The sequence below is a fragment of the Orycteropus afer genome, unplaced genomic scaffold (genome assembly GCF_000298275.1).
Source record: "Orycteropus afer afer isolate SDZICR_OR568_19922 unplaced genomic scaffold, OryAfe1.0 scaffold00018, whole genome shotgun sequence".
NCBI classification, from domain to species: domain Eukaryota; kingdom Metazoa; phylum Chordata; class Mammalia; order Tubulidentata; family Orycteropodidae; genus Orycteropus; species Orycteropus afer.
Window position 1 is genome coordinate 20,932,006 of NW_006921605.1, and position 25,441 is coordinate 20,957,446.

Sequence of the window (25,441 nt, forward strand, 5' to 3'; positions counted from 1 at the left end):
AAAAAAAAAAAAAAGAATTCCCATGTATTATTCACGAAGATTCCCTGAAAGTCAACATCATGCCACATTTATCATTTTATTTCTATATATATTATTTTTCTGAAATCTGTTTGTAGACATTATACCTCTTTATACCTAAATTTTCCATTTGTGTAACTGACAGTACATAACCACAGTATATCAAAATTAGGGAAGTGACATTACTCAGTATTATTCTCAAAACAAATTCAAATGTCACCAGGTGTCCCGATTACAATCTTTTTAATAGTTTTTTCAAATCTTACTATGGTAAAACTAAAACCAAATTCACAATCATCAAATTAATTCTGACTCATAGTGACACTACAGAACAGAGTAGGGTTTCCAAGGCTGTAAATCTTTACAGAAACAGACTGTCATATCTTTCTCACATCGAGTGGCTGGCTGGTGGGTTTGCACCTCTGACCTTTCAGGTAGCAGACATCAGTGTTCCTTTATTGTGGTAAAATACAGATAATAAAAATTTTGCCATTTTAACCATTTAATATCATTTGTTCAGTGACAGTAACTGTATTCCCACTATTGTGCGACTACCACCATGACCTATTTCCAAAACTTTTTCATCACCCCAAAGAGAAACTCCGTACCTATTTAAGCAAAAGCTCTCATCATGTAGCTTCCTCTTCTAGCCCCTAGTAGTGCAAATCTTCTTTCTGTCTCTATGCATTCCAGATATTTCATATAAGTAGAATCATACAATATTATCCTTTTGTGTCTGGTTTATTTCACTTAGCATACTATGTTCAAAGTTTATCTATGTTGTAACATGTATCAGAACTTTATTCCTTTTCATAGCTGAATAATAATACATTGTATGGATATATTACATTCTGTTTATCTATTAATCTGTTAATGGACCTTTGGGTTATTTCTACCTTTTGGCTATATGAATAATGTTATGAACATTCACACACAAGTATATTTTTGAGTCTCTGTTTTCAATTCTTTTCTATGTATACCAAGTAATGGAATTACTGCCTCATATGTTAATTTTGTATATAACATTCTGAGGAACCACAGAACTGTTTCTTGTAGTAGCTGTACAATTTAACACTTCCATCATCAGTGGACAAGTATTTGAATTTCTCTACATCCTTGCCAAGACTTGTTTTTTTTCTTTATCATAGCTTTCCTAGAGAGTAGGAGATATCATTACTGATGCCAGATAGATCTTGGCTAAAAGCAAATACCAGAAAGATGTTTACTTGTGTTTTATCGACTACGCAAAAGCATTAGATTGTGTGGATCATAACAAATTATGGGTAACACTGAGAAGAATGGGAATTCCAGAACACTTCATTGTGCTCATGAGGAACGTGTACATAGACAAGGCTGTCATTTGTACAGAACAAGGGGATACTGCATGGTTTAAAACCATGAAGGGTGTATGTCAGGGCTGCATCCTTTCACCATATTTGTTCAATATGTATGCTGAGCAAATAATCCGAGAAGCTGGACTATACGAAGAAGAACTTGGCATCAGGAGTGGAGGAAGACTCATTAACAACCTGCAATATGCAGATGACACAACCTTGCTTGTTGAAAGTGAAGGTGACTTGAAGCACTTACTGATGAAGATTAAAGACTACAGTCTGCAGTATGGATTAGACCTCAACATAAAGAAAATGAAAATCTTCACAACTGGACCAATAAGCAGCATCACAATAAAAGATCAAAGTTGTCAAAGATTTCATATTACTTGGTTCCACAATCAACACCAATGGAAGCAGCAGTCAAGACATCAGATGACATACTAGACTGGGCAAACTTGCTGTAAAAGACCTCTTTAAAGTGCTGAAGAGCAAAGATGTCTCTTTGAAGACTAAGGCATGCCTAACCCAAATGATGGTATTTTCAATAACCTTATATTCATGTGAAAGGTAGACAATGATTAACGAAGACCAAAAAAGAATTGATGCTTTTGAGTTGTGGTGTTGGTGAAGAATACTGAATGTACCATGGACTGCTAGAAGAACTAACAAATCTGTCCTGGAAAAAGTACAGCCAGAACGCTCCTTGGAAGTGAGAATGACCAGACTTCATCTCACCTACTTTGGTCATGTTGTTAGAAGGGACCATTCCCTGGAGAAGGATGTCATGCCTGGTAAAGTGGAGGGTCAGCAAAAAAGGGGAAGACCCTCAACGAGACAGACTGACACAGAGGCTACAACAATGGGCTCAGGCATAGAAAGGATTATGGGGCTGGCAGAGAACTGGGTGGTGTTTTGTCTGTTGTACATAGGGTCACTATGAGTCAGAGCCGACTCGACAGCATCTAACAACAATAGCAACAGAGAATGTGAAGAGTCCTTGGGTGGTGCAAATGGTTAATGCACTCAGTTGCTAACCAAAAAGCTGGAGGTTTTAGTTCACTCAAAGGTGCTCTGAAAGAAAGGCTCGGTGATCTGCTTCCATAAAACAGCTATTAAAATCCCTATGGGACAATGAATGCCACAACACGTCCATGAATCATTGAATGGAAAATGAATTTGTTCTGTAAACTTTCACCCAAATCACAACAACAACAAAAATAAACCCTATGGAGCACAGTTCTATTCTGACACACAGGGGGCCACCATGAATCAGAGTTGACTTGATGGCAACTGGTTTGAAGAAGGTGTGAAGTGGTATTTCATTGTGGTTTTGAGTTGTATTTCCCTAATAACAAATGATGCTCAGCATCTTTTCATATGCTATCAGGTCATCTGTATATCTTCACTGAGAAAAGGGAGCTCTGGTAGTGTAGTGCCTAAGGCACTTGACTGCTGACCAGAAGGCTGGCAGTTCAAACCCACCAGTCACTCCTCAGAAGGAAGGTTGGGCAGTCTACTTCAGTAGTGATACTGCCTCGGAAACCCAAGGGGGGGGTCACTATGAGTCAGTCCAACTCGAGGGCACATAACAACACTGAGGAAATGTGTATTCAAATCCTTTCCCAATTTTTAACTGTCTTTTTGTTATTGAGTTGGAGGACTTCTTTATATTCTGGAGAGTAAACCATTATCAGGTATGTGTTATTGTTGTTGTTATGTGCCATCCAGTCAGATCCAACTCACAGCGACCCCTCCTTGGGTTTCCGAGGCAGTATCACTATGAAAGTAGATTGCCCAACCTTCCTTCCGAGTATCAGATATATAATTTGCAAATATTTTCTCCCATTCTGGATTGTGTTTTCACTCTCAATAATGGTCTTTGACGTAGAAAGTTTTTAATTTTGACGAAGTCCAATTATCTATTTTTTTCTCTTTTGTTTCTTGTGGTTTTGGTGCCATCTTTAAGAAACAATTGCTAAATCCAAGGTCATTACATTTTCCCCTGTTTCATCTACAAATTTTAGTTGATTCATTTTTAGTTAATCTGTCTACAAATTATCTTAGGGTATCCCACTTAGAGTCTATTGATGCTTTATATCCCCCATCTCCTCTTCATATATCACCACTGAAATTCAATTTTCCTATTTTGGTTTAGGGAGCTCTGTTGTCATAGTGCCTAAGACATTTGACTGCTAACCAGAAGGCTGGCAGTTCAAACCCATTAGCCACTCCTCAGAAGGAAGATAGGGCAATCTACTTCCATGGTGATACTGCCTTGGAAACCTAAGGAGGGGTCTCTATGAGTTAGATCCGACTTGATGGCAGTCAGTTTGGTTTTTTGTTAGCATTTTGGTATAATTATAACTTCTACTCCATAACATGATTGTTCATCTTTTTTTAATAAAAAGCATAAGTATGTTTTTTTAATAATGAGCACTGTGACTCCTGAGGTATTAACTGGCCTATTTTAAACCATACTAATGAGAGAAAGTAAAGGGACACCCCCACCACCTTCCATCCCTTCCTAGGTAAGCTTTAATGTGGTCTTCTAGAAATAATTACCCTGCCTTTTGTCATCTAACATGACGGTTTAGTGGTGAAAATGTCAGGCTAAGTAAGAGGGAAAATCAGACTTATGGGTGGGAGAGGAAAGATACTGGCTGAAATGGCTCTCCAATCACAATGTGCAGGTATTTCCAACTTCACCAACAGGTAAGATCAGCATTTGGCAGGAGAAAGATAAAGTAGATAAGCCCTGAATGTTCTCCCAGAACCTTTCCTCTTTGTCATTGATATATTTTTCTTTTGTAAGAACTTTTTAAATATTAAAATGCAGATTGGGTATCTCTCCTATAAGTGTATGAAATGCTAGAGCTTCTCCTGTAACTGATAAAAATAAACCACGTAATGCAGCACACAAAGAACTGCCAAAGTGTTTAAGTGGCTGAGTTCCACGGAGAACACAAACCCAAAGCCAGGGAGAACAACACTTCTCTTGATTTCCTTCCTAAATTCTCAAGTCAAATTTACAGGCACGATGTATACTTGTTCCTACAACTGGAAGTGAGAAAAAAGTGTAAGAATGGCTATTTAGGAGTTAAAACTATGCCCCTGAGAGAATGGTCACAAATATGCATGATCCCATATACTTGCTATTCACATGAGCTATATTTTTGGTGCTCTTAAACATGTAAAAAAAAATATAGCTCAATAAAGCAAGTTCAGAGTTTTTAACTTACCTTTTTTTGTGTTCTGAGCTCAAATCCCTAATTTCAGGTGAAATTAGTGGTGAAATTTTCTTCTCTGTTGTTTTAGAAAACTTGATGTACTTCTTGCTGTAAAAATGTCTTGATGGAGAGTCAGCTGCAGAAGAATGAGAACCAGCATCCACTAACTCAGTGTTTTCTTCTGCCTGGAAAACAATCAAAAACTGCAGTAAGCCATGTCATCTTTGCACATATGCATTAAATATGACATTCTGGGTTAGGCTAGGTCATTTTAGAATCAATATTCTCTACAAAATAGTGCTATCAAAGGGAATTTTGTTAAAAAGCATTTTATTCGTGAGTGCATTATGATTCCAAATTAAGTATATATACTAAATACCTCCAACTTTCCTTAGTGCATTCCCCAGATAGAAAATGTACAGCATTCCTGAATGCATCTAACAGTTGCTGAATGCAGCTCTTAAGGAATCAAGCTGCAAGGTTACCATGTACTCTGCAAAGTAATAGTTTGTTATCATAAAAAAAAAAAAAAAAGTAACTAGAACCTAGTAGCAATGAACACATTTGGAAAAAGAGAATGAAAGTTTGAAATATTCTGAATAAATGCTTCTTGAACTTTGGCTGTTCACTTAACACAATTGGACTTTATCTATTGATCAAAGATTCCAGGTGAGATCTTGATATTTAGCAAGAAGCCCAGAAATTACTTTTTTGATTATAGTGATAAGTACATGTCCTATTTGAAGGCACCAGATCTAAGGCTTAAAGCAAATATGTTTTTACAAAATTATATATCATTTCAAAAATACATTTAAAAGATTAAGAAATTAACCCTAAACTATAGATAAAAACATCCTCTCAATCACAAGCAAGAAGGCTAGAGAAACTTGTTTTTAGGGGCCATCAAGTCAGTTTCATCTCATAGCAGCCCTGTGTACAACAAATGAAATACTGCCTGGTCCTGCACCATCCTCATAATCCTTGCTATGCTTGAGCCCATCGTTGCAGCCATCGTGTCAATCAATCTCATTGAGCACCTTCCCCTTTCACGTGGACCCTCTACTTTACCAAGTATGATATCCTTCGCCAGGGAATGGTCCCTTCTGACAACATGACAAAAGTAATAGCAGCAGCAGCAGCAGTGCACTGCCATTGAGTTGATTTGACTCATAGTGACCCTTCCTTGGGTTTCCGAGGCGGTATCACTATGGAAGTAGATTGCCCAATCTGCCTTCCAAGGAGTGACTAGTGGGTTTGAACCACCAGGCTTCTGGTTAGCAGTCAAATGCCTTAGGCACTACACTAGCATCTGGCCATTCTCACTTCCAAGGAGCATTCCAGTTGCATTTCTTCCAGGACAGTTTTGTTCATTCTTCTGGTATTTAAGGAGCATTCCGGCTGTACTTCTTCCAAGACAGATTTATTTGTTCTTCTGGCAGTCCATGGTATTTTCAGTATTCTCTGCCAACTCCACAATGCAAATGCATCAATTCTTCTTCAGTCTTCCTTATTCATTGTCCTGCTTTCACATGCATATGAGGCAACTGAAAATACCTGTGGCTTGGGTCAGGTGCACCTAAAGTCACTTAAAGTGACATCTTTGTTCTTTAACACTTTAAAAAGGTCTTTGCAGCAGATGTCCCCAATGCAATACATCATTTGATTTCCTGACTACTGCTTCCATGGGCACTGATTGTGGATCCAAGTAGAATGAAATCCTTAACAACTTTGTATCTATTATAGTATCTTTTGGTTAGAGTCCCACATCATTAACTGCATTATCTACAACCTCAGTGTAAATTTAAATCCTTTGGTCTCTTAAAAAATGATCTAGTCCTCTACCCCAAGAAATACTCTCATCATAAACCACAGATCTCTTGGTACTATGTGGATTGCTGAAACAAGACTTCAATATCTGTCCATTTAAAGAACTCAAAAATCACCTCAGTTTTTGGGCAAGTTCCTTATGACTTTATTACTCTACGAATTTGCTCACTGACTATGTAGGTGAGATAATATAAACTAGTAAGAAAAAGTAAGAATCTTTAGAACCTGTTTTGAAAGAATACCTGACAGAACAATTGTACTTTAGTTTCCATGTTTATGTAAATTCTTCCCTTGAGGACTCAACAACCTTGAGGAACCAGTGTGACTGAGCAAAAGTGCAAAAGAATTTCCTGCCAAGAAAAAGGGGAAAAAAAAAAATTATATCCCTGTTATAGGAGACTGAAGTAATTACATTTACCTACCTGAAGTTATCTCTTCAATTTAACACTCACTTTGTGACATATCTAATAGATTTTCACCAACACAAACATGTGGGCAAAAGCTAGAAAAAGTAGTGAATAGATTATAACTCACAGGACCTCATCCAGTTTTTTAACTTTACCTTTTTTTGGTACAGGAAGAAGTCAAGAAATACAATTTCAAATGGCACAAAAAGCACAGGAATTCAGTTACACTTATTTATTCTAAAAAGCCCTGAGAAGAACTACTAAAATGGTAGTAATGTTGTTGTTGTTGTTGTTGTTATGTGCCATCGAGTCAAACCCGACCCATAGCGACCCCTCCTTGGGTTTCCGAGGCAGTATCACTACGGAAGTAGGATTGCCCAACCTTCCTTCCGAGGAGTGGCTGGTGGGTTTGAACCACCAGCCGTCTGGTTAGCAGGCAAGTGTCTTAGCCACTATGCTACCAGAGCTCCCAAAATGGTAGTAATAGCCAATGTTATTTAATTCTTACTGTGTGGTAGCCATTAGGATAAACACTTGGATGTAAATTATTTCATTTATTCATCACAAATAATCTTTAAGAAATGACTGCAGATGAAAAAAAAAAAGGAAGACTTGAAGAAAACAACTTGCCCAAGATCACACAGCCAGCAAGTGTTAGAGTCAGAATTTTAATTCAGGCAATCTAACTGCAGAGCCCATAGTGTTCAACACTATACGATACAGTATTGCTTCTCAATAGTAGTTTAGCTTAACTAGTAAAAAACGTCTGCCTTGAGCACTAAGCTCTTTTTTTAGAACTATGTATCAAATAGACAACAGCAACTTGAAAGATTAGAAAGAAACCTTAACGGGCAATGAATTTATGTTAACGGAGAAGGAACAACTCAGAAAAGGAGGGTATGGTTGCACAACTCAAAGAATGTCATCAGTGAGGAACTGCTGAGCTGGTGCATGTTTTGTTGTGTATATTCTCAACAACAACTAAATAAATTTAAAATTTTTAAAAACCCACCATGATTAAATGAGGAACCCAGGAGGTGCAGAGGTTAAAGTGCTCAGCTGCTAACCAAAGGGTGAGCAGTTCAAACCCACTAGCCTCTCTACAGGAGAAAGAGGCAGTCTGCTTCCATAAAGATTTAAAGCCTTGGAAACCTTGTGGGACAGTTCTACTCCATCCTACTGGGTGGGTACAAGTCAAAATTGACTTGACGGCAGTAGATATGGTTTTGGTTTATGATTAAATAAAGTTTATTACATTGGGGGAAAAAAAAAGATGTTTTAGCCTGGTTTTAATCCAGAGAATTTTTATATTTTGGAAATGTGATAACCAACACTTTTTAAAATTTCAAAAATAATTTTACACATTATATGTGAGCCATGTTTTATGAATTGTTTATTGCCTTGCTGGCTATACATTGCTAGCCGCAATTATCATTGACCTTTACATAGTGTGACGTTTAACTAACTACAAGTATTAATATTCTGTCTGAGGGAAGTATGATGCTTTAAAAAACATTTGCATTTATTTCTGAAATACGTTGTAGCAATTACTGTTTAATTTTATATGCCCAATGTTCCCAGAATTCAAAATACATTAAAAAGAAAATGAAGCCAAATTACCAATACTCATCTCAGAAGACATGAGAAAACTATACAGGTGTCTCCAGAAACATCCACTATGTCACCTCTTCTAAATCTTCTCTAACCAGTTCAGTCCTTACCTCTACACTATTTGGCAGTATTTTTACCATCTTCACTATTCAACTAGCACTAATCATTTGCCTTATATTTTTAATTATTCACATATAATGCTCTTATCTCAACTATGGCCTAGATTTCTAAAGAACTGATGAGACTGTCATTATTCTTTGAATTATTTATCTATTATACATATATAAAGAAACCAAATCCACTGCTACCAAATGAATTCTGACTCACAGTTACTGTATAGGACAGACTAGAATTGCCCCACAGGGTTTCCAAGGTGTACATCTTTACAGAAGCAGGCTGTCTCATCTTTCTCCCACAGAGCAGCTGGGAGATTTGAACTACTACTACCCCTTTAGTTAGCAGCCAAATACTTCAATCACTAAACCACCAGAACTCTTTAATTAAACAGAGTAAAACCAAAATCCTTTACCCTCCAGTTGATTCCAACTCAGAGACCCTGAAAGCATTATTTAAATAACCTGTGAAAGAAAGAACTGTTTCATAATCTAGTGGCCTGATTAGCAAAAAAAAAAAAAAAAAAGGGGGGGGGGGAGGCAGGTCTTAATCATTTGGGTAAGGAGCTCTAGGCTCTGGCGGCACAGTGCTTAAGGCATTTGACTGCTAACCAGAAGGTTGGTGGTTCAAACCCACCAGCCACTCCACAGAAGAAAGACTGGGCAATCTACTTCCATAGTGATACTGCCTTGGAAACCTAAGAAGGGGTCACTATGAGTCAGATCCAACTTGAAATCAGTGAGTTTTGTTTTTTGTTTTTTGGTGTTTTTTTTTTTTTTTTTGGTTAAAAAGGAATGAAGTTCTAGTACATGCTACAACATAGATGAACTCTGAAAACCTTACGCTAAGTAAAATAAACCAGACACAAGAGGATGAATATTGTGTGATCCATTTAGCTAAAATATCTAGAATAGACAAATGCATAGAGACAGAAAGTAGTAGATTAGTGGTTACCATGGGCTGGGAAAAAGAGGGAAAAGGGAGTTATTGCATAATGGGTACAGAGTTTCTATTTGGAGTGATGGAAAAGTTTTGGAAACAGATAGTGGTGGTGGTTGCACAAGATTGTGAGTGTGATTAATGCAACTGGATTATACATTTGAAAACTGTTTAAAAAGGCAAATTTTATGTTGTATATATTTCACCACAGTAAAAACAAAACTGAGAAATCAACTGTGAAAAATGGTGCTGAGAGGTCAAGTAAGATGAGCATCAAATAGCTCATTAGATTTTGCAACGCGGAGGACACTGATAACTTTGAAATGAGCCATTTGGGTAAAATGGTAAAGAGGCAATGTCCTTGGAGTGAGTTCAAGAGAGAAACGGGACAGAAATTGTAGATAGCCAGTAAAGAAGACTCTTTTAAGGAGTTATGTGGTAAAGGGAGAGAAATGACATAGTACTTGAGGGGAAAATGGTATCATGAGGGTTTAAAATGGGAAAACTAAAGCTATGTTAATTCGTATGTTGATAGGAATGGTCCAATACAGTGAAAAAGTGATGACACAGGAGGGAAGAATTACTGGAACAGTATTCTCAGGAAGGAGAAAAGAGATGGGAATTAGAGCACAAAGGGAAGGTTTGGCTTTGGCTAAGAACATATCCATAGTAATAGGAGACAGAGCAGAGTAATTAGACACAAATTAGGATTGTGAACAATTTTTGTTACTTGCCCTCGAGTCGGACCCAACTCATAGCAACCCCACCTTGGGTATCCGAGGTAGTATCACTACGGAAGTAGATTGCCCCATCTTCCTTCCGAGGAATGGCTGGTGGTTTTGAACCTCCAGCCTTCTGGTTAGCAGTTAAGTGCCTTAGGCACTATGCTGCCAGAGCTCCTTCCAAGGTTTGGTTGGTGGGTTTGAACCGCCAGCCTTCTGGTTAGTAGTCAAATACCTTAGGTATTATGGACCTAGCATTTCATTCTGTTGTGCACAGGATAGCTATGAGTCAGAATCAGTTCTATGGCACATAACAAGAAGTAGGATAGGTGAGTAGATGTAGTTATAGATGTAACTTGTACAAATTCATTTCTGACTGCTGTAGCTTTCTCAGTGAAACACGAAGCAAAGTTATCAACTAAGGACAACGATGGAAGATGAGGTGCCAGAGGTTTCAGGGGAGAGGTAATAATTAGGAGGGTGGGAAAATTTATAGCCCAGAGGAATCTGATATGGTTACTGGGTTGCCTCAAGGGCTCCCCGAGGTTTGTGATCATGAATTTAGAGTGAAACCCCTCAGCACAGTTGTGTATTTTTCTCTAGCCATGTTCACTGCTAATAAGCTGGCAGTTAGTAAACAGGTATCATATGATCCAGGATTATGATTTAGTCCAAGCAGTAAAATGAACTGAAAAGGAGGCAAGGGAGCTGGAGAGTGTGCAAGGGAGTGGTTTTAACGATTGATCCTAAAACTTAAACTGGGTAGATGAGTGGGAAATAAGGACAAGAGGGCATGAGGGCATAAAAACACAGATTAAAGATCCTGGTGGGGTGAAAGGATTGTTAAGAGCTGGGAGTGAGCCAGAAAGACAAGAACATGACTGGGGAGACTTAGACATGTGAAAATCAGATAATGGAGTTGTAGTTCTTGGTAAAATAAACTAAAAGCTATGAAAAAGTGGTGATTGAGGAAGGTGAAATCACAAGAATTATAACTGCCCAAGAAAATCTCGTACTCTGTTAAAAGTGAAAGAAAAGGAGTTTTGTTGAAGAATAATACAGCTCAAGCTATGCATTTAAAAAAAAAAAAAAACTCATTGCTGTCAAGTTGGATCCCACTCATAGCGACCCCTCCTTGGGTTTCCAAGGCGATATCACTACCGAAGTAGATTGCCCAATCTTTCTTTCAAGGAGTGACTGGTGGGCTGGAATCACAAGCCTTCTGGTTAGCAGTCAAATGCCTTAGGCACTATGACACCAGCATTCCTTCAAGCCATGCAGTCCTGAGTAAAACTACAATGCATTCTGCTGTCTCTCTATATAGAGTTAGAGATTTTTATGCTAGAGAACAAGGAACATAGGGAGTTAATAATTGATTCAGCTTCTTCTTTGGAGTCCTTTGAAACAATAAAGGTTGGCCATTTGTCTCAGGGGACTGATTTTACCCCCTAGACAAGTGGGGCCACCGGGTTAGGTTTTACACATTCTTCCTAGGAACAAGCCATTTACATCATGACCTTTTGCTTCCTGGGAATGCATGTTGATCCTGCCATTCCTGAGATGAGTGCCTCTATGTTTGAAAACGTTCCCTTTGTAACAGTATTAGTGTTAGAGTGGCAGAAAGCCAGGAGCCAAAATTTTGACTGCAACAAGGATTGGAAGTGGGTGGTATAATCTGATTATGTGAGATGCAAAAAGGAAGAAAGGTCTGGAAGCAGCTATGAGAATCTAGGAGAGCACCTCTCCACCCCTCCTCGTGGTACTATGGGACTGAGAGAAAACAGCCATCATTAGCCACACCCTCCACTCTGTCCATCCCAGCCCCTAAGACTCACTCTCCTTCTCATTTTTCATTACATCTTGGTTGTCTAATTCATCAAAAACTACCAAAAGGAAGTGAGGAAACTCAACACCCTTCGGTACATCAAAGGAATATTTAAAATCAAAACATCATGATTGATTCAATCCCTACGTAGAGCAAGCTATTGTATTTGTACTAAACAGCTTTCTAATCTTTGATGGAGAATTTTCAGAATTTGGTGATTTAATAGCTATGTTAAATTCATCACCCCTAATTATCGTTATTTAACAGTTATTGAGTGAACATCCACCTCAGACAAGAATCTGTGCTGTGGAGAATTCCAACAGGCCCTTCTCTTACGAAGATACGGCTTTTTTGTGATCAAAATAGGTAGACACGTGAGAACATAAGTAAATTACACATAAGATGAAATTAAACGCTTTCATAGCTGTCAAAGTTGTATGTGAAAGCACAATGAAGCTTCTCAACAACCGTGACCTCCACCCGTCTACAATTACTACCACCATTTCAGAGGCACCACCCGCCCAGACCCTGCCACTTCTCACGCTGCCCCTCTTGACTGTTCCACTCGGTCATCTCGCTGTCTCTTTCAGGAACCTTCTCCCATCTCAATAACTGTTCTACTTTGCCCTCGCACCGTCTGGCATTCTCCTCCCTCAGCCTCGACGCTTCCCCACCCCCACGCGGGGGCCTCTTCCAACAGTCTCTCCCTCTCTCTGGAACGCCCGCCTTCCCGAGATCCCCTGCGGCGCAGCTCCGCCCCCACGGTCAACTGACAGAGGCCTACGCTCCGCCCACAGAGCAGTCAGTGCCACGCGGGCGCGGAATCGAGGCCGCTTCACCTGTTGCAGCAGCAGCCCAGTGGCTTCGGTGCCTCAGGAGGCGGGTGACTTCGCCGCTGCCACTGCGCCGACTGCGAATCGCCGCGGTGGTGCCCTTCGGTTCTGCCCCACCTCACAAGGGCCTGTGACCTCAGGAGGTCCTGGCTGGATTATGGTGACACAGTCAGCTCTTCTCCACGTGCGTTCCTTCTCGCACTCCCTGCCTGGATTTCACCCACCATCCTACCCGTTTCCTACTCTCCCTACAGTTTTGTTCATTCTCTGGTGCACTACCCAGCCTTGTTGTTATGTGCCCTCGAGTGGGACCCACTCATAGTGACCCCTCCTTGGGTTTCCGAGACAGTATCACTACGGAAGTAGATTGCCCAACCTTTCTTCTGAGGAGTGGCTGTTGGGTTTGAACCTCCAGGCTTCTGGTTAGCCGTCAAGTGTCTTAGGTACTTACACTACCAGAGCTCTCATACCCAGCCTTAGTGCCCTCCTTTCAAGTTTGCCTTTGGTCCTGTTTTTTAATACCTCCCACCCTCCTTTCTTCTAGAAAATTCCATGCTTCTTGGTTTCTACTACTCAATAATGGACAGCAATATATATAATGGATAGCAGCTCGAAAGCCATCAGTCCCACTACTTTGCTTAAGTTTGTTCTAGGTTGACCTAGATACTAAGCTTCCATTTGGAAGAGATACTTTTTCTTTGAAAGTAAATTTTCTTTCATGCATCTGGTAGATAAAATAATGTTGGTATGAGAAAAAGCAAGCCAATTTTTTCCTGGCTTTCTCCAGTTATTTTCGCAGAACATTGTATAAACTCAAGTTGGTGAAATTAATCATTTGTAAGGCTTATTAACAATCTTTGCTGCTAACAATCTGCTGCTAAGTTGGAGGTTCAGGTAACATCCAGAAGCCCCTTGGAAGAAAGAGCATTAATCACATCAGCAAAGTTGCTTTTTTCCGTGTAATGTAACATGTTCACAAAATCTGGAGATCAGGGCATGGACGTTTTGGAAAGGTAATTTTTCAAGAGGTGGCTCTCAATTCCCCTCCTTCACTGAATTTAATGAACTACTTTTTTATCTAAATTTTATTTTGTTGTTGAGAATATATGTAGCAAAAAGTACACAAATTCAATAGTTTCTACATGTACCACATAGTGACATTGATTATATTCTTCTAGTTGGGCAACCATTCTCACCCTCTTTCTGAGTTATTCCTCCCTCACTGATATAAACTCACTGCCCTCTAATGTTCCTATGTATCTTTCAAGATGCTGCTGTCAATGCTTTGGTATCACATATACTGAAATTGGAATGATACAAAGATTAGCGGGGCCCTTGCACAAGGATGACATGCAAATTTATGAAACAGTCCATATTTTTCTATCATCCAAACCTGAAAAAAAAAAAAAAAGGCATAATGCTCAAGGCAGACCTTTTTTACTAGTTAAGCTAAAGTATTGTTCAGTTTTAAGAGGACTTCAGGGGATATTTTTGGTTTAAGGATCACCTCAGGGCAATAGTTTCAGAGTTCATCCACCCTCCATGGCTCCAGAAAGTCTAGAATCCATGAGAATTTGAAATTCTGTTCTGTATTTTCTTCCCTTTCGATCAGAAATTTTTGATCAAAATGTTCAGTAGTGGTAGCTGGGCACCAACCAGTTCTGGTCTCATGGCAAAAGAGGTAGTGACCCACTTCTAATGAATGGAATATGATTGAGTGATGATACGGCATTTACAAAACTCATGAAAGGTGTGGCTTCCTTCTTGCACTCTTGGATTACACATTCTGAGAGAAGCAAGATGACATGTTGGAAGGACACTCAAATAGTCCTAGGGAGACATCCAAGTGTGAGAGCCTGAAGCTAATAACCAGTAACTGCCATTAACCAGTGCAGAATCAATGTTTTCTGCCAGCAGCCATGTTAGTAAGCCATCTTGAAAAGAGGATCCTCCAGCCCCTTTGAGCCTTCAATTGGCTGTGTTAGTCCCAGGTCTTGAAAGGAGTGCCGGCGCGAGGAAGCTACCACAGACACCATAATGCAAAAGCAAAAGGAAAGTTTATTCAAGCTCGAGCTCGGACCCTCAACCGTCACCGACGCAGCGGTTCAGGATTGAGAGCCTCAAACAAAGGGAAGGGGGTCTTTTATCGGGGATGGAGCAGGAACGGGGGAGTTTCAATCAGGAAATTACAGGCTTGGTTGTCACTTTTCGAATTGCACGTGTTCCTACTTGATTGGCCCTGCCCCGTGGGCCGAGGCTGCAATGGCGTTTCTGACTATTTTAGGTATAGGAATTTTAAGTATTTTCCTGATATTTACTGATTGGTTGTTGCTAGGAGGTATCTATGGGGTCAGGGAAATCAGGACTTCAGGTTCTTCTCTATGATTCACTGATTGGTTGTTGCTCGGAGAAGTAAAGGAGAGGAGGGGGTTTAGGACTCTGTGGGGTAAAGCCCTGAGGCGTGGGGAATGTGCTGGAGTTCCCAGCACAAATGGCTCCTAGTTAAAGAATAGTTACCTGGAGGGCTTAGTACAAACGTGTGGTCTCACAGCTGCAGCCCCAGCCAACAGTTTGACTGCCATCTCATGAGAGAGAGACTGAGCCAGAACCCCCAGCCAAGCCATTCCTGATACCTGACCACAGACCCTGCAAGATAATGTTTGTTGTTCTAAGCTGCTAAATTGTGGGGTGAGTTGTTCTGCAGCTGAAGATAACTAGTGAAGTTCCCTAGATTACATCTTGATGTACAATTGCTGCTTAAGTTCCAGCTACTACCTCTGCACTCCAGCCTACTGGAAGAAGGGGGGGACATGTTCCTCCTCTTACATGGCACTTCCTGGATATTGCACGCACCTCTTTCACTTACATTTCATTATCTATGAGACGGATATAACACATCTATCTCCAAGAGAGGCTAGGAAACATAGTATTTATTCTGGGTGGCCATGTGCCCAACTACATTTGTGGCTGTCAGTGAACACAAGAAGCCTGTGATCATTTTACTTGGAAGATGGATCAAAAGTAAATTTTTATTTTCTGTGGGTGGGTATTTTGTTTTCTGTATCTATCGGCCAAGATATGTTCTTAGCCTTACAGTAACTGAAGTAGCTTACTATAAACTTCTTTCTAGGCCAGAATACACGCTTTACTCCTGACATCAGTTGTTTTCAAACTTGAGTGTGTATCAGAATCACTGGGAGAGCTTACTAAAATAGATTGTTGAACTCCACTCCTAAATTTTCTGATTTGGCAGATATGGGATGGGACCTAACAATTTTCATTTCTAACAAGTTCTCAGGTGATATGGACATGACTGGGCCTGAGACCCACACCTTAAATGATAGTTGGGCATTTAAACGGTCCTTAAATAATTTGCTATCAAACCTTTCTTTTACCGTTTTATGTTTCCTGCAAATGAAACCCAGGCTAAATTAACATGCTGTCCTGTGGTGGTAGCACAAAGTATTAAATAAGCCTCAATTTAAAAAATAAAATTACATCTCAAATGCTTAGAACAGTGATAGCCTACTTATTTTGAGAATGTTATTTAAATCCAAAGAACAGCTCTGAATTCAGTCAGTTCCTGTAGGAGTCACCACTCTGTAACATTTGGAAACATGTTCATTCTAAGATAATCATTCTGCAAGGAAATGACACTTCTTTTTTTCACCCCAAGAAAATAACACAGGAAGCACTGGGCAGCCTTTGGCCAGTTGTTTTTGGAAGCACTTTTAATTCACTATTGCACAACTCAAACAGAGGAGGTGGTTAGAAAGGAAGGCACTTAGTAATTTCAACCAGGCACCATTAACAAAGACATATATTAAAAGCATGGGTAGTCTAGGAATATCTGAGAGGTAAAGAACTGACTCCTTATGTGGCAAACTTGTCATCCAGAAGTCAGGAATGATTAAAGTTTCCCACTGTTGTTCATAGACCCTGAGACTGGACATAAAGAAGCTCCAAAAGAGCTGGGCAAAAATGGTCCAATTAGACTGAGTTGTCTGATCCCAAAATATTATTTTTATTTTCATCCTACATGACACCAAAACTGGCTATGTGCTATCATATGAACACAACTATAGATTGACAAAAGGTACTGGTCTTCAAGGCCTATGAGCCTCATTCTGGAAGCTCCAAGAAGATTCCTAGTGATGCTTCCATCCTCTGGATACACTTTCTTCCCTCTTTAATACTGTTTCTTCATATAAACCATCGTCTAAAGAAAATGTCCCACTTCTACTCTAATGAACCCTGTGTCTCAGTAGCCAAAGATTGTAATTAGGTTCTAAACTTGGATTTGTGATCACCTCCATCCCTCCCTCCATTTATCCCTCTACCACAAATCCATTTCCTCTAGTAAGGAGTAACCCACGGGTGAGACCCCGGCACAGTCATTTGCCCCATTCCTAATTGCAAGGATTATTGTGTTATCACATGGATACAGAACACACATTCCAGCTACTTCTCATGGATTCCTCTTCTGTAATATATGGATACAGATATGTGCAAAGTGAACTAAGAAATAAGAGCTAAGTGGAGTTTAACTGCTACATCAGGAAATATAACTAACTACTAACAGGGAATGGAGGAGGGGTTCTGAGAGAGAAAAGGATAAGACTTTTCATTGAGAAGGTTGATATGGAATGACATCTACTCTTGCCAAAGCCAAATTTCTCAGCTCCTCCAACTAAGAAAACAAACAGTATCACCATCTCACAGAATCTTGAGGTGCATGTCTGACTTCATGGGAAGTTCTTAGAATTTTAGAATCTTAGAATGTTGTTATTGTTGTTTCATGTTGATTCTGACTCATAGCAACCATATGGGACAGAATAGAACTTTTCAATAAGGTTTTGTAGGCTGTAATCTTTTCTCCTGCAGAGATGCCAAGTGGGTTCAAACCATCCACCATTCAGTTAACAGCCAAATACTTAACCAGGGTTCCTTTTGAGTCTGAGTGTCTGAATACCGAAAGAGATCAGCTTGTTGTTGTTATGTGCCATCGAGTCGGACCCGACTCATAGTGACCCCTCCTTGGATTTCTGAGGCAGAATCACTACAGAAGTAGATTGCCCAACCTTCCTTCTGGGGAGTGGCTGGTAGGTTTGAACCACCAGCCCTCTGGTTAGCAGTCAAGTGCCTTAGACACTATGCTACCAGAGCTCCAAGATCAGCTAGTACCAGTGATTTTTCAAACTAGAAAACTGACCCCAGGGAAAAGAAAGTGACTTGCCGTAATTAATCTTAAAGTTTCCTTAACTGTAATACTGAAATCTGGACTCAGATCTTCTGATTCTCAGACCACTGTCCATAGTCTTCTGCTTTTTCATGGGGGGAGGGGCACCTCATGATGGAGTTATTGCTAAGAGTTAAAAGAACAACCCATTTCCCTACTCCACAGGAAAGGTTCAGCGCGTCCATATGTCCATCCTCCCAGGCTTCCAGGATCAAAGCCCTTATGGATCCATTGGCTGGGCAGCAGCTCCCTGGAATGATGCCAGGCTGGAGTATCTATATCCAGCCAAATCTGTGTAGTCTTCTTATGTTCTTTTTCCTTGTTATCAAATAAAATTTCAAATACAATTGTATTTATAAACAAGCCTCATCGTGGTTTCAGGTGCCCCAATGAGAAAAATAAAGTGAAATGGCACTTTGGCCTTTCTGATTAAAGACTGAGTTCAAATCAGGTTGCCTGGCCTATAGGACAACAGGCCACACATGCTGACACAACTGCCCCGTCAATCCACCCTGGCACTTTTACGCAGCAGGCTCAGAGAGCCATAATAATGATTTTTCCACAAGACACCCAAGAGGTAGATAAAGGCAATCAGCCCCATGGATGGACGTAGTACACAGAGGCACAGGGGTGGGTGTGTGGCGGTGCCTTGGACAAGGGGAAGAAGGCTTAGAGGGTCAGGGCCAGACATTGGACTCTAACTATAGCACTCTCTTTGGTCAGGAGAGAAATCCTCAGTATATAGCTAATGTCTACAGCAGTGAGAGTGTGCAAGTAGGAGGTAAGGAGATGGTGCTGGACACACTTCTAAATGAACCTCCAGGTTCATTCTGGAACTTTCAATGAAACAAACCTGAAGGACTGTGATTGTGAACTGGAGGGTTCTAGTCATGCATGACCCCTGGGTGGCCCTGCCATCCTCACTTCCAATAAGTCAAAGAATTAGACAGCAAGGACTCCCCATGTGTGATGGCCAAAGGTACAGGCAGCTCTGATGGTTCAGCTCTGCCCTGACTCCTTCAACCTGAGGAGACGGGGGTACAGATAACACAGCTGGGTGCAAAACTCCACAGTTCCCACCACGGCTGCTAAGAGGCAGTCCCAGGAACCATAAATTCATCCTCAGGTTGGAGCTGAGGCTTGGCGTTCCTTCCGCTGGAAGGAGAGGCCTCAGCCCTGCCTTTCTCTTCAGGGAGAATGGCCCAAAAAAGGAAAGCTGGCTTCTCACTGAGGTAATAAAAAAACACCTGCTTAGCCAAAGAAGTCACCTTCCAGCTAAGCAGGAAGAATCCCTGTAGAAGGCATAGGCTGAGGAGCTCCCCTTATCAAGACACATCACAACTTTTAAATTACACATGTCCCTACACACAACACAGCCATACACACATATACACAGAGACCCACACTTCCACATGCTGACATCCTCCCACCCACCCCACTTTAAGCCCAAATCGCACCCCACAGACACTGTCCTCTGTAAACACAATAGGAGAGACTCCTACAATCCTGGAAAACGTCTGGTAATGATCTGAGGAGGATTGCTTGTTATGAAGTGCCCCGGTAGGTGATATTGGTGAAGGTGGAGATAGCCTCTTTATACAGTGGGTTGTTGGCCTGAGGAGAGAACAGAAAAGTGCCTTACAGTGAATTTCTCAATCCTTTCATGGCCGGAAGGTTTAAATTTGACAAGTCTGCCTGAGAGACCCTTCTCTAATAGCTTGATGCTCATTTTAACCACACATTAGCTCTTAGAATGGGAATGGAGTTAGAATGCCATCCTGCCACTAATTCAAAGAGGTTAAACTCAGCCCAGGGCACACAGTGGTGGGGCAGTGGTAGAAGTCTCACCTTCCTGAGACCCTTAGGAACAAACTGTCAGCTTAACCCAGACCTCCGGGGAGTCAAACAGCCATTTGGAAGGTCCAGAAAAAAGTGAAAATGTAGAAGATGAATCAAAGGAAAATCCAGTAAAATTAAGTACATAGAAGGTTCCCAGTAAAGGCTTGTCTGATTGGATTAGACCAAAGTAAACTGGAAATGAAGGAAGCATAAGTGTTCAGTCTGATCATCTCATCATTTGAATTAAAAAAGTGGAGAATGAAGTGAAATGTCATCTATTTCTGAGGGGCAGACCCACAAAGGAATTCTATGGTAACCTAATTCTCTCCCACAAGTGGGCAACTTATTTAAATTCCTTTGCTAAGTGCTCAATTTCCTTTTTTGTAAAATGAAAATAATAATAGTGACCACCACTAGGGTTGTTATACAGATGAAATAAGTTAATACAAGAAAAGCATTTAGAACAATTCCTGGCACTTGGTAAATATTCAGTAAACAATTACTATTACTATATTTTCTCAATTTCTGGTTTAATGCTTTAGCGAGTCGGATCTGACTCATAGTGACCCCTCCTTGGGTTACCAAGGCGGTACCTCTACAGAAGTAGATTGCCCAATCTTCCTTCCAAGGAGTAGCTGGTGAGTTTGAACCGCCAGCCTTCTGGTTAGCAGTCAAATGCCTGAGGCACTATGCCACCAGAGATCCTTTGACTTTGTTAACATATGTTATATGTTGTCAATGTAAAATTCTCATTTGTCCTGTCTCCCTCAGTTGCAGAATACATTTCTTTTTAATTTCCTCACAATGTTCAGAGCAGAGCTGGGCACTAGGTGTCCTCAGCTAATAGTCACTGATATGACTCATGGTCATTGTATGGAAGAAATACACAATCAGGGGTTTCCAGGAAGCTTAAGGACAAGGGACGGTCAGGCCATCTCCTAATTTCCGGAACTGGAAACTATGGTGTGAGCTGAACCTGCCACCCTGAGAATCTACTGCTTCCACTTCAGGCTCTGGAATCAAAATTCCCAGCCCAGCCTCTTACCGTGTCCCATTTTGCTCTGGCTCGCTCTTCCTCAAATTTAGCAAACTCCTTCCGGTCATGGATGGTGATGAGGAGTTTCCAGATGAGCAGAGTAGCAAGGCCAATGAGCAGAATGGCTCCCATCACTGAAAGCAAGACCACCAGGATGTCGGGGCCCTTGGGACACTCTATCAGGAAAGAGCACAGAGCAGGGTAGTTGTGAATGAATCAAGAATCATCTGAACAGACTATGAGCAAGGTGTTCTTGACAAAGTAAGTACCAGAAAGGTCCCTGAAGGAAACAGGACAGTCTTTTGTTTGTTTGTTTAACACTATGCAAAAAAAAAAAAAAAAAAAAGCAGTCTTTAGGACAGGAATAATTTGTCCTGAGTGGTTTAAATTTAAATTAGAGGTTGTGAATTGGTAACCCATGGGTTGAATCCATCCCACTCTGCTGGTTCATACAAGTGTTCATGAGAAAAAAATGATTTTATTGGCAACATTGAAGAATGAGATTTTTCTCCCCAAATTTTAGGTTTTTCTTTGTCATCTCTTTAAAGAGAAATAAAAAGACCTACAAACACTGAGCCAGCCTTCCTACATGGCAGCAATTATCCAGAGCTGAGGAGCAGCCGCCCCTTTTAGATGGAACTCATGGTCTCTAGTTTTCCACAGTCCTCACCACTCTGTATTTTTTCCCTAAAACCAAGGCCTAGTGTGACTTGTCATTGTATTGTATCTGTCTTACTGTGGACTTTGGAGCCAAACTGCCTGGGAGTGAGACCTGGATTCCCACTTATTTTTTCTGTGTGACCTTGGGTAAATTATTTAACCTTTCTAGATGTCTATTTCTTGTTTCTCCATCTTTAAAATGGGGAAAGTAATAACACTGACCTCAAAAACTTATTATAAGGAATAATCAAGTTAATGTATTTTAAAAACCCAGAACACTGCCCAGCACAAAGTACTCAATAATTATCAGCTACCATTATTACTGTTGTTATTATTATACCCAACTTTTCACTAATTTATTTGCCTACCTAGGCTTGACGGCACATAACACCACCACCACCACCTAGCCCTCTAGGCATTTGTATTTGTTATCCTGGTTCAGACATTTACATTCATGAGTCCTGGGAACCCAATGGCTTTTTAACATCCTTAGAGACCAAGAGGCCAAGACAATATTCTAGGTTCTTTCCCAAAATATATAGTCATCTAAAATCCTAACCCCATTGAAAGCCAACTTCCTGTTTAACCCCAGTTAATAACCAAGACAGACGGATGTGCCTCACCCATGTAAGGGACAGGCCTGAGTATGCTCATTATCTAGAGCTCGGCTTCCATAAGCTACAGGTGTCTGATGGGTGACCTGACTCAGGTAAATCCTCAGGTGTTATACAATTAGGAATTTGTATATGTGAGTATGGGTAAGTATGGAAAAGGAGTACCCACTTACCACACTGTGTCCTGCCTTCTTCCTTAAATATACACCCGGTACTCACTACACACTATACAAAAATAACCACCACCACAAACTCGAGCTGGCTATTTTCCAATCCACCAAATTACAACCTCTGTGTATAATTAAAGAAGTGCCTCGAGAAAGGCTGTGAGGTTCCAGGGTTCAAGTTCCTAGCAGGAGGGCCCAAATTCTGGGAAAAGCAATTATGAACTCTCTGGAAGATAGGGGTAGGAACAACCTTGAAACCTCAAAGTGAAACTGCCTCGATTCTGCATGTTAGTTGGACAGGACAGGTAGATTGCCAGAAAGTTGTCAAGGGGAAAAAAGGACCTATTAACCATTTGTCCGGGAGCTCTGATAGCATAGTGGCTAAGGCACTTGACTGCTCACCAGATGGCTGGCAGTTCAAACCCATCAGCCACTCCTTGGAAGGAAGGTTGGGCAATCCTACTTCCGTAGTGATACTGCCTCGGAAACCCAAGGAGGGGTCGCTATGAGTCAGGGCTGACTCGACGGCACATAACAACAACAACAACAACCATTTGTCCAGAAAGAAGTGGATAGCAGGCTTCCTGGAAGCAGAAGACAAGATCAAGTGGTCTCTGGAAGGCCCTCCCAGCCATGGTGTGTGGGGGGGAAGTGACCCAATGCCAATGAAGTCTGGGTAGGGCTGAAAGATTTAGCAAACAAAAGTACAGGACACTCAGTTAAATTTCAATTTCAGATTAACTACAAATAACTTTTTAGTGTAAGTATATACCAAACATTGTATGGGGCATACTGTATTTTACCTGGGAACCCTATCTGGGAGTAATGAGGACCCATTTCAGGGGAGCGCATTCCACATGAGCCAAAGCTCTGTTTGGCTGATGCCAATTTCTTTGGCAATGCTTTTTGTACTCCTTTTAAAGAGAGCATCTGCAAGGACCAAACGACAACCCACTGCCACTGAGTTGATTCCAACTCACAGCAAACCTATAGGACACAGAACTGCTTCACAGGGTTTCCAAGGCTGTAAATCTTTACGGAATCAGATTGCCTCATCTTTCTCACAGGGGATGGCTGATGGATTCCAACCACCAACCTTCTGATAGCACTTGAATGCTTTAACCACTGTGCCACCAGGGCTCCTCCAGTTGGGGAAGGAGAGGGGAGTAATTTTCTCCCATGCTCTGGGACTTCTGGAGATAGTTGAGGGTAGGGGAGGAGGAAACCAGAACCTGGAAACACAAAGCGGCAAGACAGAAAATATGGAATACTGGATCTCTGTATGTAAGGCAATATCCTTTCTTTACCTTCCTTCTCCTACATAAATGGTGAGACCTCTTTGAAAGGTAGATGAGCAATATCCCAGACAGGGACACAACACTCTCCTCTCCCCGAGGAGAGAGCCAATAGCGTAGGTGCCAGGGCTATAGCAGCCCTTCATAAGGATGTGTAAGATGAGAGGGCTCCTCCAGATTTTCTGCCTCCCTTTTCTACCTTCAGGAGCTCTGGTGGCACACAGCATCTAAGGCATTTGACTGCTAACCAGAAGGTTGGCGGTTCAAACCCACCAGATACTCTGTGGAAGGAAGATTGGGCAATCTACTTCTATAAAGATTTACCACCTCCGAAACCCAATGGGGGTTGCTATAGTAGGAATCAACTCGATGGCAGTCTCATGATCCTTGCTACATTGAACCCACCTCTGCAACCACTGTGTCAGTCCATCTCATTGAGTCTTTCCCTTTTCACTGACCTACTTTACCAAGAATGACATCCTTCTCCAGAGACTGGTGCCTTCTGACAACATGACCGAAGTATAGGAGACAAAGTCTGGCCATTCTCACTTCTAAGCAGCATTTCAACTGTACTTCTTGACATTATCACCTTAAAACTGGCCTGGTATTTGCCCCTTGATGAGATCCATACCTACCTTCTTCCTTTCCTCACCTACCTTCTTTCTCTTCATCTTATTTTTTAGCAAGTCACTTCTTGCTAATACTTACATTTACATATGACCCTTATCCTCACAACAGGCCCTAACTTATCACTTGTAAGGCCAGGCTTGACATGGGGGTATGAACAGGTGATGGGAGGAAATTACTGCTAAGCCTTGTTCTCCCATTCCCTGAGCCCTCAGTGTTCACTCACCTGGTTCTTCCACCAAATACAGGATGGACTTTCCACTGCTATCTTCATAATACTGGAATCTGACCACGCAGTCATCTTCATTCTTGTAGGTACAATTCACTGCATCCTTGCCAGTGTCCTCTGGAGGGAGGGAATTGTGGAGCAATAAAAAGTGAGTCAATTCTTGGAAGATGGGCTCACCCCCTCCCCAAGCCCCAGTCATAAGACTTATGGAAAGGTATGTAGCAGGAAACTCTATGTCCGACATTAGGCAAAAAAACCTAGATTCCAGGTAGCTGTTGTGCCTGGCAATTGCCTCCAGATGATGCTCACTGATGGATTTTTCCTCTCACAGACTCATTTTGGTTCTTATTCCTTCCTCTGGAAGGAACATGATATAGTAGGTTCAAATGGATTCAAAACCTAGCTCTACCACCTATCAGCTAAGAGATCTTGGGTAAGTTACTTGACCTTTACTGAGTCTCTTTCTTTATCTATAAAAGGAAAATAATACCTCTACCTCACAGGGTTATGGTGAGAATTAAATGGCACAAGTTAAACAATACCCAACACATGGTGGGTATTGTCTGCCCTCTCTCATTTTTCTCACCTTGCTCATTTATTCTCAATAGTTTCCGAACTCAGGCTTATATTTCTTCCATTTCTGCTTCTGATCCAGTGTACCTCTGCAGGGGTGTCTTCTCTCTGACACCCATCATGTTTTCTAGGCTTCATCTCTTCTACTTCTAAGACTTGTTATTCTGCCAGTGAAACAATCCATTATCCTCCACAAGTTGCACTATGTCCTGCACTGATGAATCCAGATGGGTAAAACTGACACACAATGAGATTAAGCAAATGTACCAAGATCACACAGCAAACAGGGATGGGGCAGGGCTAGA

The 25,441-nt window shown here is 41.0% G+C and overlaps 2 protein-coding genes and 1 pseudogene across 2 annotated transcripts in view; 1 reads left to right on the top strand and 2 right to left on the bottom strand.

The window, feature by feature from the left end:
* The window catches only part of EFCAB13 (EF-hand calcium binding domain 13), a 135,149-nt gene extending 128,471 nt beyond the window's left edge, over nucleotides 1-6,678 (bottom strand). Inside the window, exons 1-2 of the mRNA XM_007959917.1 lie at nucleotides 6,649-6,678; nucleotides 4,592-4,764 (exon numbers count right to left, since the gene is read on the bottom strand). Coding sequence (XP_007958108.1) covers nucleotides 4,592-4,764; nucleotides 6,649-6,678 — 203 coding nt within the window. The remainder of the gene's footprint in view (nucleotides 1-4,591; nucleotides 4,765-6,648) is intronic.
* A 7,459-nt stretch (nucleotides 6,679-14,137) lies between these two features.
* Nucleotides 14,138-14,237, top strand: LOC122152166 (annotated as a pseudogene).
* Nucleotides 14,238-19,641: 5,404 nt separating this feature from the next.
* ITGB3 (integrin subunit beta 3) overlaps nucleotides 19,642-25,441 on the bottom strand; it is a 39,540-nt gene continuing 33,740 nt past the window's right edge. The window contains exons 13-15 of the mRNA XM_042783547.1: nucleotides 24,561-24,680; nucleotides 20,981-21,147; nucleotides 19,642-19,710 (exon numbers count right to left, since the gene is read on the bottom strand). Coding sequence (XP_042639481.1) covers nucleotides 19,642-19,710; nucleotides 20,981-21,147; nucleotides 24,561-24,680 — 356 coding nt within the window. The remainder of the gene's footprint in view (nucleotides 19,711-20,980; nucleotides 21,148-24,560; nucleotides 24,681-25,441) is intronic.